Below are 18681 nucleotides of genomic sequence, written 5' to 3'. Positions count from 1 at the left end.
GTTGGTTCCTTTTATCCATTAAATGCATTAGATAAAGATGCACCTATTCCATATTAACCATGGGAAATAAAATCATTTGAAGGAAAAGGAAGCGATGAAATACTTACAAGTTCTTCTTTTAACTTCTTATCTAGTTTTGAGTTCATAAAGAAATATATGTCTTCCTCATTACTCACAAACCAAAGTTTGTTTTGAAGAGCCCCTTCTTGACAAGCATCCCCTTATCCAATAGAAAATACAAAATCAATTGGCATAGAATCTGAAGTAATAGAGTTCGTACTTGGCCTTAGAGAAAAGAACTACTGTGGAAGTGATGTGTAATCCAAGCTAGGTTCCACTTGTGGATGGTCAATGCATAGTAGAGATTCCGAAGATCCTATAAGATTATTAGTTCCATGTACCGAAACTAAAGGAGAAAACTCAAGTTACCTTCAACCTTCTATTGAGCCCTATACACAAGAATGAGATTATACTCAGCAGCAGAAATTTTATATAGTTTGTGGACTCCATGGCATTCCGGCGGTTCTTCACACATGTTACATCAAGCAATAGCAAGCTAAGAGGCTCACTGCAGATCGTTTCCGTTTATGTTCGGCTGTGGAGACTGGAGCAGTGTTGTGAATGTATTGGAGTCATTTGACACTTCTATTGTTCCTACTTTTGCAAATGAGCTTTTCAACCAAAGGCCAAGGTTTCTCAAAGTACCTAGCTCTAATACCATGTGAAAAAATGCTCTAAACGCAAAAAAAACAAAATCAATCATACGACAAAGCACAAACTAATAAATACAAAACACGATTAGGGTTAGGGTAACTCAAAGACAAAAAACAAAATGAATAATGAAGTGAATGAATATTCAATATACAGTGCTCATACAACAAACACACTATGTAGTGATTACTAAACCTCAAACTCTCGTATCTCTAGGATCAAGGCAGAGGCTATGAGCTATAGAGTGTATCATACTTCGAAAGCATCTTGAATCGTAGCAAAGGCAACCTCCATGTATCGAACACCAGCAAACGCAACCAAGGCTGGATTTGATGTAGACAGCACTGCAGGAGAGAGAAAGACTAAAAACGCAGGTACCTAAGAGGAGAAAAAAACTAGGCGATAACTACTATGTCCAAAGGCAACCTGTGGAGAAAAGAAGATCAGGACGGTAACCAGAAATTGTAAACGCAGCCTATAGAGGAGAGAGAAGATCAAGATAACAACTTCAGACTAATGGCGACAACACAAAATGATTATGTCAATATCAAACGCAACAAACAGATTGTAGGTGACAGCTCTAGGATACCAAGCAACAACTAAAGACAAGTGGAGAAGACTAGAATCATGAGCCAGATGGTAGCAGATGGCTAGGGGAAGCTCTAACCACGATGTCCTCCGCGAATGAGGTATGGGCAGCAAAGATACAGCTCCTGAAACCTATAAAAATGGGATTAAGGAAGAGTGGTGGACTTAATGTCTATTTATAGAAAGTTTAGGGCACCCAAATTAGGGTTGTATATATGGAACAGAGTAACTATCTAGGATCACATTTCTTTTTAAAATAAGATTTATTCATTAATTAAGCGTGTTTTGGGGTTATCTAAGTCAGCCTAATGCATTTTTAGCTCAACAAGAACATCATCTCCCTATCCTCGAAATGGACTGGCTATTAAAAACGGCTACAACGTAGACAAAAAACCATTTCATCTGGGTTGAGGCATTGTCGATTCATCTTCCGCTTCTTCCTTAATCATCTACCTCACTTCTCTATGTGCCGCATCCTATCCGACAGTCCCCGTCTCCTTGCACAATCCTATCCCAAGCTCCTTGTTGCCTTGTGCGATTCTACCCCTAGACCCTGCTAACTTGCCAGCTCTTCTGTCTCTTCCTCCTTCCACCATCCACACTTCCCTCCTCCTACATGTTTCTACAGACCTGTCATATTTCTCCTTCCCTCTTACTCCTTACCTCTTCCCTCTTCCCTCTTGCTCCTTTCGCCTCTTCCATCTCTTTTTCCTGCCTACTCACCTAGGCCTTGCAAGCAACTATTTAGACTCTACAACAACCTGCCCTATGTCCATCCCTCAGCCTCCTCAGCCACTTTGCCTAGCGCTTGCCTATTTCAATTTCCGCCCAACTATCAACATTTCAATTGCTTTTTCATGACCAGCCTTGTCATACAGGAGGAAGAGGCAAATGCTCCAACACACGGTCATGGTGAAACGAAGTAAATACATAGCGCCCATCAACCAAAGGCAAATCGTGTGCTTGGTCATGCAAGCTATGTCCTTATTGGAGTACCAACAATGCAAACAAGTAAGAACTTGTCTATTGCACGAGTGAAGATTGGAGAAAATTTTGCCCCAATGTCACGCCGAAGAGGAGCAGGAAGCTCCTAGAGCGTGTGGTTGGCCAAGAGGCTCTATTTGTATCAAGGCTTGCTCAAGTAGCAATTGATCTAGCTATGCTTGCGATGGCAATAGCAGTTGTTGTTGATTGGTCTAGAGCTTAATCTACAGTAGCGAGTGTGGCATCCACACCACGTGGATTTAGTTTATCTATGCCATCAATGCCTTCATCCTCGACCACCGGACGCCAAACTACTCTTGAGAAAAGTTGAGACCCAACAAAAAAAGAGAAGACAAATTCATCTATGCCCCGTTATTTCTACGTCGACCACATTGCCTTTCATACAACCACATTTTGACAAATTAACAATTTAACATGCTCTCAAGTCTTTATTATTTACACTTTTTTTGCTTAAATAACTTAGATTTTTAAGTTTCAACTTGGTTATTTAAACTTATAACTTAAAAATTATTTTAATTGTAAAATCATAAGTTAATTTACATTCTAAAATCATATCATCATGACACTTATCATATTTTTCATTTTATGTCCATAGATCCAAGTACTTTGCAGCCATGTTGAAAAAGGTTGAAAACTATAGGCCTACTTTTGAGACTTTACGCATTACCTTGCTTAAGAAGAAGTGTATCGTGGAGCAAGCTGCAACAAACATGAAGAGAGACTAGGAGAGGAATGGTGTCACACTCGCTAATGGATGAAGTGACACAAGGAAGAGATCAATCCATGGCATTCTAGCTTACTCACGAGGAGAGATATATTTCATGTCATCACATGATGCTTCAAGGACTGGGAAGTCTGCATATCAACTTGCAACAGAGTGGACCTTTGCCATTGAGATTATTAGGCCACATCTCTTGATTGGTTTTGTGGCTAATGGTGAGCCCACAAATAGAGCAACATGTGCCATTGTTCAAGAAATGTACAAACATGTTACATTTTCTTACTACATGGCACATTGCTTAAATAATCTCTTAAAGAATATTGGTGAGTTAGACTGGGTTCAACGAGTCATATAGAATGCAAATCAAATGGTCACTTTTATTTTGAATCATCAATTCCTTTGTTATGAGATTACAAAAAGATCAAGAAAGATATTGTTTAAGTATTCGGAAACACGCTTTGCTTACAACTTTTTGATGTTGGGACACCTTAGAGAGTGCGTGGGTGCAATGAGACAATTGTTTGTCAACAATCCGTTTAGTACTTCTCCATTGAACACTCCCATGGGCACATTATGCAAGGAAAAGACTGAGAGCAATGACTTCTAGGAGGATATAAAAAGAATTGATGCAATGGCACATCCTATCATGCACTTGTTGTGACTTGTTGATGATATGCAACCATGTATTGGCAAAGTATACGAGGCAATGGATAGAATGATCGAGAGATTAAAAGATTTAGTACCTGATGATGAGAAATATAAGGAGATACATGATCCATGTATTGGGAGGTGAAATGCCTACAATTCACCTTTGCATTCAATTGACTTTGTTGTGGACCCTGAATTTTAGGGTAAGGATCAAGAAAATGATGCCGAGGTGAATCTACATTGGAGGCTTATTCTAGAGCACATGGTACATGATGTAGATACCATGCATAATATCAAGGACCAGCTTGCTAGTTGCTTTATCACTGGTTATTGTTTACAGTTTAATCTTTTTGACATTTGTCGTGGACTCCTTTGACATTTGTCTTTAGTTTAGACTCTGAACTTTTCATGTTACATGAATCATAACAGTGGACAGATGCTCCTTTGTAATACATCGATCTTTAAAGTTTATCAATATCGTTTATCATTTTTCACTTGCTCGTCTCATGTTCATTTTGTGACATGCTAATAAATACAACGAAAACTGATGTTATAAAAACCTTAAATGTGCTTCTGTATGTATTCATTGCTGTGAAGTCCAATGTGATGAGCTAAAAACTATTTTATATATGAAAATGCATTTTTTTAATGTGTCGTCCCCCCTCCTCCAAATCCCTGTTCCCTGGGCTTGGCCATCCCCAATCCCCAACCCCATCCCTGACCCCGTTCCCATCCCATCTTACTATGGTCTCACACCCACACTAACACGTACAGCTGCGTGTTGGGGCTGACTGTTGCAGCCTTGTACCTTCAGCCATTGCAGTCACATTGTTCCTTCTCTCTCCTGTGTTCTCTCTTTGTCTCCTCCTCCTCTCCATATTCACTTTCCTCTTTCTGTTGCGCACTCTCACACCTCCAGCCCCTGATAGGTTGCATTTTCAGGCTGCAGCCCTGTTCACACCTATGTTTGCAGTCCATCTTTGTCCCGGCATCATTTGGCCCCTGAACATGTTTCACTGCATCCATACACTCCTATCAACAGTATTCTCTTCATTTGTGCTTGAAGGAAATCATATATGATAACTGCGTCTACAAACCAGTCTATGTTACTCCATAAATTGTTGAGCAAAGAGACAGTCAGAAAATATGACTAAAACTTTCCTAACAGTAACATCATGGGTAATATATGGTCCAAACAAAGAAAAGGAAAGATTACCTGTAGTCAACAGCCATTGGGCCCTCTGCATTTTCTTCTCCTATAGATTTTGTTGAAAATTTGAGGGCAACAAGCCTGCAGAAAGAGCTCATCCTGGCAGTCAAGGATGTATTGTGAAAACTTGACAGACTAACTACAGCACCAGCTTTCTCTTTGTGCTTGTTGTTCAGCTGACATATGATTCTTGGAAGAATAAGCACATCAGATAACCGCCGTCTCTTTGCTGCTGCCTGTCTGAGAGTAGTTGCCCACATCTTTGTAATAGCCTTGCATGAAAAGACTTTTGAGTTCAAAAATTAACAGTCAGCACCAAAGAGAAAAGCAAAGGTTCAATAAGATAGCCAGCATAACCAAAAAACTGTAAAATGTACCATCTTTATTGTCTGAGAGAATTGCACAATCAACCCGCCAAAAAGCCAAGAATGTAAGTCAATCGATTCCATATTAAATAAGACATAAATCATGCCTCTTAACAACTGTAAATTGAAATTTGAGCCCTTCCAAAAGCCAAAATCATACCAAGATATCATAAGTCTAACAACAGCAAATGGGAAATTAAATGCTAAAATTATACAAATTCATACCATCTGGTACACAGTTAAGAAAACAATTCTCTCTCTCTCTCTCTCTCTCTCTCTCTCTCTCTCTCTCACAGGTAATTGTACTAACTACAAAAAAGTACAAGATTACAAGATGCGCAATGGCTCTAGGCCATCATGCACAAAAAGATACAAACTCATGGCGATGGAACTGAGGAGACTGCTGTATGCCAAGGAACTAAATCCTCCCGAGGGAGAGGTTCAGCATACTGGATAAGGTCTAACTGCCAATGCAAGAAACCCTTGAACCTGGCAATATGTCCTTGAACACCTGCAGCTGAGTCGAAGACAAAAGCATTCTGGCTGACCCAATTATGCTAGCAACCCCAAAATCTGAAAAAATCAAATATAAGCTTCATATGTTGTTGTGGTGGGGTGGGATATTTTGGCCTAGTAAAAACCCAATCAAAAGGGGCACACTAATAGACCGGCCATAGTTCTCCAAATATCTAATAAGAAAGTCTAGATTTTCTTGGCTAAAGGGCAAGAGATAAATATGTGACCTGAGGACTCCATAGTGGTCATGCAAAAGAAGCAGCTGCCATTCGATATTCGGAGCTTCGAAAGAGTCAAGGCAAGGAGTGGGTAGGCCACCAATGATCACTCACCAATGAAAGACCTTGCATTTAAAGAACGCCTTATTTAGCCAACCCTCCATCACAATCATCTTTCCCCAGACCTTAGATTTATGCATACCCCAAGTTGCATTGACTTTATCAACCACCCACCGATGATCCTTAATCATGAGATGATAAACCAGGTTAGCTGAAGCCTTTTGAAGGTAAAGGCGCCCAAGAAGATCCCAATGCTACCAAGGACAATCAAGAACAAGTACAAGAAAGGGTTGAATAGGCTGCAGCATCCAATCTAGCTTAACCCCATAACTCATAATATCCATGAGGAATCTGATAAAGTCTCCTAGCTGTGCAAAAGGATATGAACACCCCACAACTCACGAGAGTCAAGGCTTTTGAAGGTTAAGGCAGCCAGGAAGATCCAAATCCTACTAGGAACGATCAAGAATAGGTACAAGAAAGGGTTGAATATGTGAGAGTGCACTGCAGAAGAAGGAATACGAACATGGAGGGAGAGAGAGAGAGAAAGCAGAAAATAAGGAAGAGAAATCTGCACTGACTGAAATGAATGCTGAATACAAACGGGAAGGCGAAAGGAGACTAATCAGTCCCTGCATGCAGCCCACAGCATCAGTGAGGGCACCAGATCAAGGCCAGTGGCTGCCCACTAAAAGAGGCCAAAAAGAAATACACATCCTAAGACAGCCAGTCGAGAGTGACTAGCCTCCCCCATCCTAACACATGACGGACATATCAAAGCTCCTAATGTCCTCGTCTGACTCAGATTGAGGCTCACAGGCAGGAGATGACAAGGCATGACAAACATGACTGCTAACACCCCCTCAAATCCTGGATGTGGCTGAAGGCCGAAGAAGAAATAGATCCTGGGGTGGCAAGAGGAATGCCAATGTCGATGAAGTCCGTCGATGTAGACTGCCGCTGAAGGAGCTCCTCACGATCCTGGGAATCCCCCTCTAAAACACTAGGGGCCAGGGAATCCACAACCGCATCACCAAGATCGTCCCCCGCTAAAAGGGATGGGGGGTACGAGGGAACCACCGAAGGAGAAGGTGGGGGATGGGAAGGAACCTGTGGAATAGAAGGTGCACAAGCGGGAACAGGTGTAGCAATAGACTGCCTCGGAGGACCCTGCATCAAAGAAGGGGAATGGAGCCTGTAAAGCCCGCTCTCCTGCCAACCTGTAGATAAGACAGCTCCTGTAAAAGAATCCTCAATAACAACGGCATGCTCGCTGAAGATCACTCGTGTGCCAAGCCTCGTAAGGTCATAAACTAAGAGGAGGGGAAGGCCCAAATCTGGAACATGTAGGGCCTATGAAAAGGAGCTCGAAGGTCAGTCGGTAAACAAAGGCAATGTGCCAACACCACTAATAGGCACCGATAAAATGTCACCAACAGTGACTGAACCCTCTGATGGACGGAGATCCTGTAACAAATCACCTCGGGGAGTCATATGACTCGAAGCACCACTATCCACTAACCAAGGCTGCGCAGAAGACACTACAGCCACGGAAGAAGGATCCTCCTCCAAAGTATGGATATGAAGGAACACTGACTCATGGGTAATAGCTGGTGTAGAGGTAGAAGAAGGCTCCGATATAGATCCACCCTTCGCTCCCGGACGAAGGTGAGGGTACTTCTTCCAGCATTTCTCCTCGGGATGTGTCCCTTTCCCACAGTGTGGGCACTTCGGTCTCTCTGAATCTGAGTCAAAGCCTGAAGAACTGTCCTTCTTCTTAGCCTTTGACTTCTTCTTCTTCTTCTGTCCTCCCGAACCTGCAACAAAGGCTCTAGTGGAGTCGGATCCACTAGCACTGACCTCTCTGAGTCGCTTGTCATGCTCCAAGACAAGCGGGGATGGCTCCTCCCATAGAAGCTTCTCGCAGGCCCTCGACGTAAGAAGGCTGGTGTAGAAGACATCAAACCGAGGCGATGGCAACTGAGTCAAGAGAATCATAGCCATGTCTTCAGAAGATATCGTCCGACCGAGGGATGCAAGCTCATCCCTCATATCCTGTAATCTGTTGATGTGGTCCTTCATGGAAGGACTATCATCAATAGAGAGCATCCGCAACTTCTTTTCGAGAGATATCCGGTGGATAAATGTCTTCTGTTGATAGAGAGATGCGAGCTTTCTCCACATGTCTGCTGCAGTCTTCAACCTGTGAACATGAACAAGGACAGAATCCTGCAAACTTAGAAAGAGGAAAGATCTGGCTCTAGAATTGAGCCGATCCCATAAGGTTGCACGATCCATAGAAGTCCCATCTGCGAGATCCACCTTAGGCGGGGGAATAGGAACAGAAACAAACTCCCAAAGATCGAAGGAGTCCAAGATACACTCCACCTTGCAGGACCATAGAGAAAAGTTGGAGCCATCCAACCGGTCCTCTTTGGGCAGCTGAGGAAGTACGGGTACCTGTACAGGGGGTACCAAAGGCTGCATCTTCGGTCCGCTGGAAGGGGACCACCGAGATACATGAATAGAAGGGGGACGGGAAAGAGGAATAGGCTCCAGACGACGGTCCTCGTGATAGAAATCACGCCTCCGTTCAGATGAGTGTCGAGACAAAAGCTCGTCATCTGAGTCATCAAAGCCCGTAAACTGATGAGAAGACATCTTCCAATCTGCAAAACACCAAACACCAAAGAAAACTTTGCCGATGCCGAATAATGACCAGCAGTATGGTCATCAATCACCAAAACGCAGGCGGGGGAGGCCTACAGACACTTGGAGCTGCAAAACGCAAGGTTGTCTAATGAATAGCACCAAGACAGAAGCTGCCAGCACCAAAACGCAGCCTGGGAGTAGGTCGCCAACAAGAGAAGAGCCGCCTGGAGATGGAACGACAGCCAGATCAGCAAAGCGCAGCTTGGAGGAGTGTCGCCTAGCTGTAGGAGTGGCCGCCCTTATGAAAATGATCCCAGAAAGTGGTTGTTGATGACGTGGCAGCCACTGGAGATGGCGCCTGCAACAAACGCTAGGATTGTGACCTCCTGGAAGTGTTAGCAGAGTATTTGTCAGCTCATGTGTGAGTCTGAGCTTGATCTGGGCTAGGCATTTTTATTAGGTATTTTAGGTATTTTTCTGGTGTAGCATTTTATGCGAGTGGAGCATTTTTATGCACCAGTCGGCCAGCATTAATGCTGTCCGACCAACATTATTGCTCCCCACTTTTTCAGCCTATTTATACTCAGTGCTCCTCCTCAGTCAGTATCATCATCTTCACCATCTGTAGACTCTGTGGAGAGAGGAGCCAGAGCCAGCGCCAGTCCCCACGCAGCCAGTGACTCACTGTTGTATGCGACTGTCTCGTGTTCAGATATATGGATTCCATTTCCCGTGCATACATCTGAATTCTCATCTGTATCGTGTTCTTTCTTTTTGTCTTGTGTTTCAGCAGTTTATTTCAGCACATGTTTATGCTTCCACCGCTGCTCCACTTCTGACATGGTATCAAATTTCAGGATCTATGCTCCTGCTGGAAATCGCACGGCTTTGCCGTGCGAATTGTAGTGTGGAGAGGCGTCCTCTGCGGCGGACCGAGCCCAAGCCCCCCTGGAAAGGGGCGTTAGAGAGGGTGAGAGCCCCGTTGGACCCTGTCGCTCCACGAGGCGCCGTCGACGAGTCGGGCTGTTTGGAAATGCAGCCCTAAGTGGGTGGTAAATTCCATCCAAGGCTAAATATGGGCAACAGACCGATATAGCGAACAAGTACCGCGAGGGAAAGATGAAAAGGACTTTGAAAAGAGAGTTAAAAAGTGCTTGAAATTGCTGGGAGGGAAGAGAATGGAAGCAAAATCAGCCCCCTCTGACTATGTAAACGCAGCTTGTTAGGGCTGTTTCCTCCACTTTCCGAACCTTCTTAAGCTATCAGAGGTGATGAAAAGGTAAAATCTGCAGTAAAAGGCCTAAAACACAGCCTTCCTCCCCTTCAAACAGCACCAACCTACAGTAAATTCACCAACTGGACTCCTTTTCTGCACGCCCACACTCACTTCAGCCTCATTCCGATGTGCAGCCCTCCCACTCGCCCTCAAATGCTGAAAACACAGCCTTGTGTCACACTAAAATCTCCTCTTCAGGTAAGTTCTTCAATCAGTCAGTCCAATTTCACCGCTCTAATACCATGTCAGAGTCCAGCGATGCGGAAGCGTAAGACAAAGACTGGGAGAGAGTGAACACAGAGAAAAGAGAGAGAGAGAGAGAGGAGACAATGAAACGCAGAAAATCTGCAATGTAGTATGCTGTATAGGGGTGCAGAAATATATACAGGTGCAAAGAAAATATGTGTCTCTCTCCGCCAAGAACCTCGATCTTCATCAGCCCGCGCGCTGTCAGTCTCAGCAGGCCGTCTCTGTCAGATGTCAAATCAGAATGTGTACAGAATGTGCTGGAGGACTGCTATAAATAGCAGGAAAGAAAGCACCATAAATACAGCCAACTCACAGAAAATCTGTCCCCGACTGCACAGCCTGGCCGATTGCAGGCTGCAACCTGGCACCTGCACAGACTGCTGTCTTGCTGACGTGGCTCCTACGATGTCCGTACTGCTGACGTGGCACTCCGCTGTCCAAGAAATGACTCTCTAACAATGGAGAACCCAATATCTCTGAATTTTTCAATTGTGATGTCATATCTTGATATCCCAATGGTAGATGGCATGAAGAGAGCTCAAATTGAAAAATGGTCAAATTTTGATGGAGAAATTTAAGGAAAGCAAGCTCAGATTTGAAATGCCCCAATTTTATTGCATGGTACGTTTGTATTCTGCACTACATCAGTGTATTTCTAAAGAAGTTCTACCGACGGTTACTTCCTGTAGGATATCACCAAAAATATGGTCAAAGCTTCAAATGTTGTATGAGACACCTTCCCCCATGCATGTTGTGACTCTTTGCCCCATGTTACACAAGTACAGGACCAGCTTCAACACGTGTAGTCTGCCCTTCCAAAGAGGCATCTTACGGGAACAGTACTCTACAAGCCCCCCCTAGAGTTTGATGGAGTGGCCAATGCCTTGCAAGTGCAAACCTCATCTACACCTGTAAGCTTTTCACGTATGTCCTCAATGTTACTTGAGCATGAGGCATCCTTGCATTTATAGAGGAGGCTTCCATCTCCTTATGAAGGTTCCAATGAGGCTTTTACAACTGCAAAGACAAGTGATAGAAAGAAGAAGTCGAAGGCCCAATGTTATTGATGTGGTAAGAAGGGACACTTGTAGAAGGATTGCAAGGAGTTAGTAGCCTCACGAAATAAGAAGAAGCGGGATGTGAACTCCTCTGACAAGTCGTCCTCTTTCTCAAACTCCAACTCTGATCCTTTGCCAAGGAAAAGTCCAAGGCACGGAAGAGGTCCACTTCTTCAGATCGAGGGAAGGGCTCAATTGCCCCTTCCTTTGTTGCTTTCTAGCCCAAGTGATGTGGTCATCCCTCACAACTCTCCAATGCTAGAGAGGGAGTGTGAGAGGGTGGTGAGATGGGGCAGCCAAGCCTCGTCTATATAGGTATACAAGTACACAAGTTCCTAAGAGGAGCATACCTGACACATCAACTGAAGTCTGGCAAGTTCAAATCCTAGAGCTAGGATTGACATCTAGGTTCATGATGAGCTAGTTATTTGACAAAGAGTAGGCTTGGCTTCTAGTGTAAGCTCACATGAGGGGACACTTTGGCAATCTTGGCCAAAGGGAAGGAATCTATGGTCACATATGTTCAAAGGCATTTTTGATAGGATGGTCTAGTATGCTATTGCACGACATTGCTGACACACACAAAGATCTATTATGACTCTTTTCTATTTTTAGGAGCTCGTACAATCAACATCGACATCAGATTCTCTCTGAGGCACCTTGTTAGAGATCAGATCACAGCCAGTGCAGTGGCAGCCAGTGCAGTCGGACAGGCAGCCGCAGTGTGCAGTCGGACTACCACGTGCCGACTGCCTACACAGGTCCGACTGCCGTGGCAGTCCGACCTGTGCAGGCACGGCAGTCCGACCTGTGCAGGCAGTCGGTTGCATTTAATGCAGCCGACAGGCAGTTTTCTGGCGCCCTATTTTTCCCAGATTTCTAGCTATAAATAGCCGACATCTCCAGCAGTCTCCTATGCTTCTCTGCTCGCAGATTACAGACCGGTGACACGCGCAAATTCCGTCTCTTTCCGCAGATTTCAGACAGGAGACAGTGCAGACTGCAGCGGACTTCGAGGTGAACAGCAGGTTGCATCGTCGAGGTGGAGACACACAGTCCAGCGCACTACACCCGTGTATATATCTGCATATCTTTGTATTCAGCACACTTTATACAGCAGATCTTCATCTTCCACTGTCTCTTTCTCTCTCTTCTCTCTCTGCGTTCTCTCTCTCTCAGTCCTACGCTTCCGCACTGCTGCACTCTGACATGGTATCAGAGCAGTGTTAAAGGGCTGACTGAGCGCAGAATCAACCTGAAGAGGAGTTTCTATCGCGACACAAATTTGCGTTTTTTGCGTTTGAGGGCAAACAGGAGGGTTGCGCCTTGGAACAAGGCTGAAGCAAGTGTGGGCGCACAGGAAAGGATTCCAGGTGGTGGATTTGCTGCTGTTTACTGCTGTTTAACGCAGAGGAAGTTTGAGTTTTCAGCCTAAAAGTGCAGGTTTTGCTTTTTCATCGACTCCGGCGAGTGAAGACGTTTCAGGACGCGGAAGAGCCTTAGCAGGCTGAGTTTTCACAGTTAGAGGGGGCTGCTTTTGCGTTTGTGAAGGCATTCCAGGTGAAGATGTCTACAGAGATTGACTTGGAGTTCCAGTCGATTATGAACCGGAAGGTGCCTGTCTTACTGGCTCTTCCTGCAGATCAGAAGCTCGACGGCGACAACTACCGCATTTGGCGCGTCATGATGTTGGCCATTCTTGAGTCCTATGATTTGGCGGAGCTTGTACGGGAGGAGATCGACCGGCCCTCGGTAAGAGATGAGTCCAAACTCTCTTCCGATGCTCGTGCGGAGCTGGCCAAGGCTCAGTCTCATTGGGACAAATTGAATGCCAGGATTCGTTCCTTTCTTTTTCTATCATGTACTAGAGCCGTGATCGCTCACATCGAGCACTTGACGGTGGCTCGGGAGATATGGCTGGAGCTTGATCAGATGTACAATCGGATGACCCTTATGAAGCGGGTTTCTTTGGAGGTACAAATGCGGACCTTGTCCGTAAACAAGTCTTCTTCGCTGAGGGAGCACATTAACAAGCTAAGGCAGCTTCAGATGCAGGTTCAGAATGCGGGGAAGCCGATTTCCTCCGAAGACATGGCGATCACACTTTTGTCCCAGTTGCCGCCACGATTCGGTATATTTTACTCTGCCCTTATTGCTTTGGGGCGAGAGTCTACTCTTCGATGGGAAGAGTTGGTTCCTATCGTCTTGGACCAAGAGGAACAGTTAAAGGACAGAATGCTTCCAAGTGGGAGACGCTGACACGTCAAGCCTCTCAAAAGAAGGGGAAGGACCAAAAGAAGAAGAAGGGGGATAACAAGTTCAAGAAGGACAAGGAAAAGGACAAGGACAAAGACTCCACATGCCATATTTGTGGAAAGACTGGCCATTGGAAGAAGGATTGCCCTGACAAAGACAAGAAAGACACCAACAAGAAAGACACCAAGGATTCTGGAGCGGTGGCTGCACCCTCATCAGCTGCATTTCTTCATCTAGCTGTCATTGAGGACGCTTCACCGAATGCTTCTGATGCTGCGATGACGGCTCCCCAGGCTCGAGAGTGGATCGTTGATAGTGGTGCCTCCCGGCACATGACTCCTTCATCAGATGGTGTTGCCCAGTTGCGACCCTCGCGTGGGCAGATTCTCATTGGAGATAGCTCTTCAGTATCTATTGCAGGTCGGGGTAAGATGCAGCTTATTCCAAATGGACGAGGTGGTACCCATACCTTAGAGGTTTTGCATGTACCAGGCTTAGGGTACCATCTCCTGTCAGTTCATAAGATTTGCTCCCTTGGCCTTTTGGTGGAGTTTGATAGTACTACGGTGCGAGTCCTTGATCGTGGATCGAGGAAGGTTCTATCATCTGGATATGAGGAGAATGGCATTTATACATTGAAGTCTTCCACCGCCCTCTCTACTCTTCTTCTTACCTCACAGTCACAGTCAAAGTTATGGCATGCTCGGTTTGGTCACCTCAACTATGATTATCTTCGAAGGGCGCCACGTGGACAGCTTGTTCGAGGGTTGCCGGATATAGTGGTGAGCCAGCAGCCATGTGTCTCCTGCATTAGAGGGAAGCAGCATAGGGATGCCATTCCCCACACAGCTTCGCGGCGGTCTACTTCACCGATGGAGCTTGTATTTACGGATCTATGTGGCCCTATGAGGAATGAGTCCTTGCGTGGGAGCTCGTACTTCATGCTGATCGTAGATGACTATAGCAGGATGACATGGGTCTATTTTTTAGCATTAAAGTCAGAAGCTTTCTCACACTTCAAGGATTGGCTTCTCTTTGAGGAGAACCGATCGGGCCGGAAGTTGAAGACCTTGCGATCCGACAAGGGCGGTAAATTTGTTTCTAATGAGTTTGCTCGGTTTTGTGCAGATAAAGGTATTCACCAGGAGTTTGCCAATACCAACACTCCTCAAGAAAATGGCATTCTTGAACGGAAGAACCGCAATGTGATCGAGATGGCGCGCACCATGATGGAGCACCGACAGACCCCTGAGGTTCTGTGGGCCGAGGCTGTGGCTACTGCAGTCCACATCCTTAATCGATCCCCTACTTCGGCCGTGGAAGGGATGACCCCGTTTGAGGCTTACTTTGGGACGAAGCCAAATGTTTCTTACTTTAGGGTCTTTGGGTATGATGCCTATGTTCACATTCCCAAGGCTCACCGTGATAAATTTGACGCAGCTTCCTGAAGACAGGTATTTGTTGGCTATAGCTCCCGGTCCCAAGGCTATCGATTGTATGATCCCGTCAAGCGGGATGTGTACACTAGCCACGATGTGCGATTTGTGGAGGTTCCGGCTATATCAACGGGTGAGGAGCATCCCGTTCTTGGAGATCCAGGGGAAAGTTGGGCTCCTTCTACAATTCCACTGGAGCCCGTGCCTTTTGATTATGATTCCGTTTCTGACACAGAGTCTACTGTTCCACCGGTCACCCCTGAGGAGTTACCACCGGTGGATATTCCAGAGTCTTCAGCTGATGGAGAGAGACGAGGGGAGGTTCGGCCTCCTCCTCGATGGGCCCATGACACACTCCGTGATTCAAGGATCGAGGGGGTTCTTGAGGAATGGGGACCGCAGGATGGTCCGCGGCGGTCACGGCGGCACCAGGCACATTCTACGGAGCTTGTTTGCTCTAACTATTGTTTGATGACCTGTGTTATGCAGGATGGAGAGCCCACCTCCGTGAAGGAGGCTTTACAGTCCGCACCATGGAAGAAAGCTATGGAAGCCGAGTTGGAGGCTATTGAGAGGAATGGCACTTGGTCACTCGTGCCCCGCCCCCCGAATAAGAAGGTGATTGGCGTCAAGTGGGTCTTCAAGACCAAATACCTTAGCGATGGTTCTTTGAATAAGCACAAGGCTCGCCTTGTTACTAAAGGTTTTGCACAGCGCCCAGGGATTGATTGTCATGATACTTTTGCCCCCACAGCTCGTATGGCGACCATTAGAGCTGTCCTTGCCTTGGCTGGCCATAGGAGATGGCATGTTTACCAGTTGGATGTGAAGTCAGCCTTCCTCAATGGTGATTTGAAGGAGGAGATCTATGTAGAGCAGCCTCCTGGCTTTGGATCTTCAGATGGGAAAGTCTACAGGTTGAAGAAGGCCTTGTATGGCCTCAAACAGGCTCCGCGTGCATGGAACGAGAAGATTGATTCGTTCCTCCAGTCTCAGTTGGGATATCGACGTTCCAAGACCGATCAGCAGCTTTATGTTCACACTTCCGAGGATGGTTGTGTGCTTTTTGTCTTATATGTTGATGATTTGATTGTCACAGGTGATGATGCACAGCAGGTCCAAGAGACGAAGTCAGCTTTACATCGGACGTTCGAGATGACGGACTTGGGTCTACTCCATTTCTTTTTGGGCCATGAGATTTATCAGTCTCAGAGGGGGATCTTCATCTCTCAACAGAGATATGTACAGGAGCTCTTGGTGTCTTTTGAGATGGAGGATTGTCGGGCCCTTTCTACTCCTATGGATCCGAACTGGAAGGCCACTTCCCATTCAGCTTCTCCTATGGCGGATGCTTCCCGCTATCGTCAATTGATTGGGTCCTTGATTTGGCTTCTCAACACTAGGGTTGATCTTTGTTTTGTTGTTGGGCTCTTGGCAGGGTTCATGAGTGAACCTAAGACCGTGCATTGGCAGGCTGCTCAGAGGATACTTCGGTATTTAAGGGGGACGTCTGATTTAGGGATTCATTATCCCGCAAGGACAAATGGTTCAGATCTTGTACTTGCAGGTTGGAGCGACTAGGATTGGGCCAGTGATGTGGACCCCAGGCGGTCTACTACAGGTTACTGTTTTACCTTGGATACAGGTGTTATCTCATGGAGTAGCAAGAAGCAGCCCACGGTAGCCCTTTCGTCTACTGAGGCGGAGTATCGGGCCGCGTCTTCCACCACATGTGAGGCTGTGTGGCTTCGGCGATTATTGGAGAAGCTTGGGTGCCCCCAAACTCATCCTACTTTGCTGCAATGTGACAATGAGAGTTGCATTGCCTTGGCACGGACCCCTATTTTTCATGCTCGGACGAAGCACATAGAGATCCAATACCACTTCATCAAAGAAAAGCTTCTGGATGAGACCATCACTGTGAAGTACTGCAAGACGGAGGACAATGTTGCGGATTTGTTTATGAAGGCACTTCCCCAGGCTCTGCTTCGGAGACATTCCAAATCCCTCAGGCTTCTGCCCTGCCCAGGCTCTGAGAGGGGGTGTTAGAGATCAGATCACAGCCAGTGCAGTGGCAACCAGTGCAGTCGGACAAGCAGCCGCAGTGTGCAGTCGGACTACCATGTGGCAGTCCAACATGTGCAGGTAGTCGGCTGCATTAAGCCGACACGCAGTTTTTTGGCGCCCTATTTTTCCCAGATTTCTGGCTATAAATAGCCAACATCTCCAACAGTCTCCTACACTTCTCTGCTCGCAGATTACAAACCGGTGACACGTGCAGATTCCGTCTCTGTTCGCACATTTCAGACAGGAGACAGTGCAGACTGCAGCGGACTTCGAGGTGAACAGCAGGTTGCATCGTCGAGGTGGAGACACGCAGTCCAGCGCACTGCGCCCGTGTATATATCTGCATATCTTTGTATTCAGCACACTTTATATAGCAGATCTTCATCTTCCACTGTCTCTTTCTCTCTCTTCTCTCTCTGCGTTCTCTCTCTCTCAGTCCTACGCTTCCGCACCGTTGCACTCTGACACCTTAGTGGTAGCTTAATCATCCACTACTTGGATATCCATGGTTCTACTTTGGTGGTTCTTTGTTGTATGGACTATGATTAGCCTTTATCATTGTGTCATTGTATTGTATCAGATCACCCATGATCTAAGAGAGTGTTAACAAGATTGTGAAATCATGTGTGAGTCTATGTATCCTAGATAGGCTAGGTATTTAAGTCCGTATTTTAGGCATTACTTTAGTGATTTTTGTGTGGCATTTTATGCATATCATCCAACATTAAATGATAGCCGACCAGCTACCATTTTAGGTCTATTTTATGCCTTTGTTATGGATATAGGAGGTTGCATGTATGTGGAGGAATTACATGCTTTTAAGGGAGGCGACTTCAAAACTATATCCTGGAAATTTCGACTGAGGAATAAGCTAGTCTAGATTGCAGGGTATTGTCACCTTTTCCACAATGAGCTTCTCGCCCAAGAGTGTTTGCCACCTTTAGATAATTTAATTGTATTTAATTTAATTTATTTAATAATAATTTAATTAATAGTTAATAGTTATAGTTTAAGTTTAATTATTAGTAATATTAGTATTAGTTTTAGTTTTAGTTTTAGTTTTATTAGTTTATTGTTAGTTTATTTATAGTTTATATGCCCATTGTATATGGTTCACGCACTTTATGCCCATGGTTAATTTCAATAAAATCCTATAAAGGTAGAGGGTTCAGTTCCCCTCTTATCGTGCTATCCTATCTTCTTTTTCGTAATCAAGTAGCTATCTTAGTGGTAAGCTAGTCTTATCAGCCATCTAAGCAAAGTTTAAATCTCCTTTTTTTACTTCTTTACTAAATGACTGAGCACATGTAGGAATCGAACTCAAGACTATCTAGTCAACGTGCATTTAGCTCTCTCTCTCTCTCTCTCTCTCTCTCTCTCTCTCTCTCTCTCTCTCTCTCTCTCTCTCTCTCTCTCTCTCTCTCTCTCTCTCTCTCTCTCTCTACATGCATACATACATACATATATACATATGTATGTATATATATAGATACACACACACACGCGCGCGCGCGTGTGTGTATGTGTATCTATGTATATATATGTATGTATATATATATATGTGTGTGTGTGTGTGTGTGTGTGTGTGTGTGTCTGTATGTATCTATGTATGTATATATATGTATATATATATATATATATATAT

The 18681-nt window shown here is 45.2% G+C and overlaps 1 protein-coding gene across 2 annotated transcripts in view; it reads right to left on the bottom strand.

Annotated features, from left to right (window-relative positions):
* The window catches only part of FH (frataxin-like protein), a 65412-nt gene that overhangs the window by 31652 nt on the left and 15079 nt on the right, over window positions 1-18681 (bottom strand). For both annotated transcript variants that reach the window (XM_087690656.1, XM_087690653.1), the window contains exon 2: window positions 4890-5155. In XM_087690656.1, the coding sequence (XP_087546782.1) occupies window positions 4890-5155 (266 nt within the window). The remainder of the gene's footprint in view (window positions 1-4889; window positions 5156-18681) is intronic.

This window comes from Lygodium microphyllum, chromosome 2 (assembly GCF_053477565.2).
Source record: "Lygodium microphyllum isolate KBCC chromosome 2, Lygodium_microphyllum_v1.1.10, whole genome shotgun sequence".
Lineage (NCBI taxonomy): Eukaryota > Viridiplantae > Streptophyta > Polypodiopsida > Schizaeales > Lygodiaceae > Lygodium > Lygodium microphyllum.
The sequence above is the reverse complement of the archived record's forward strand: the minus strand, read 5'-3'. Positions and strand labels throughout refer to the sequence as shown.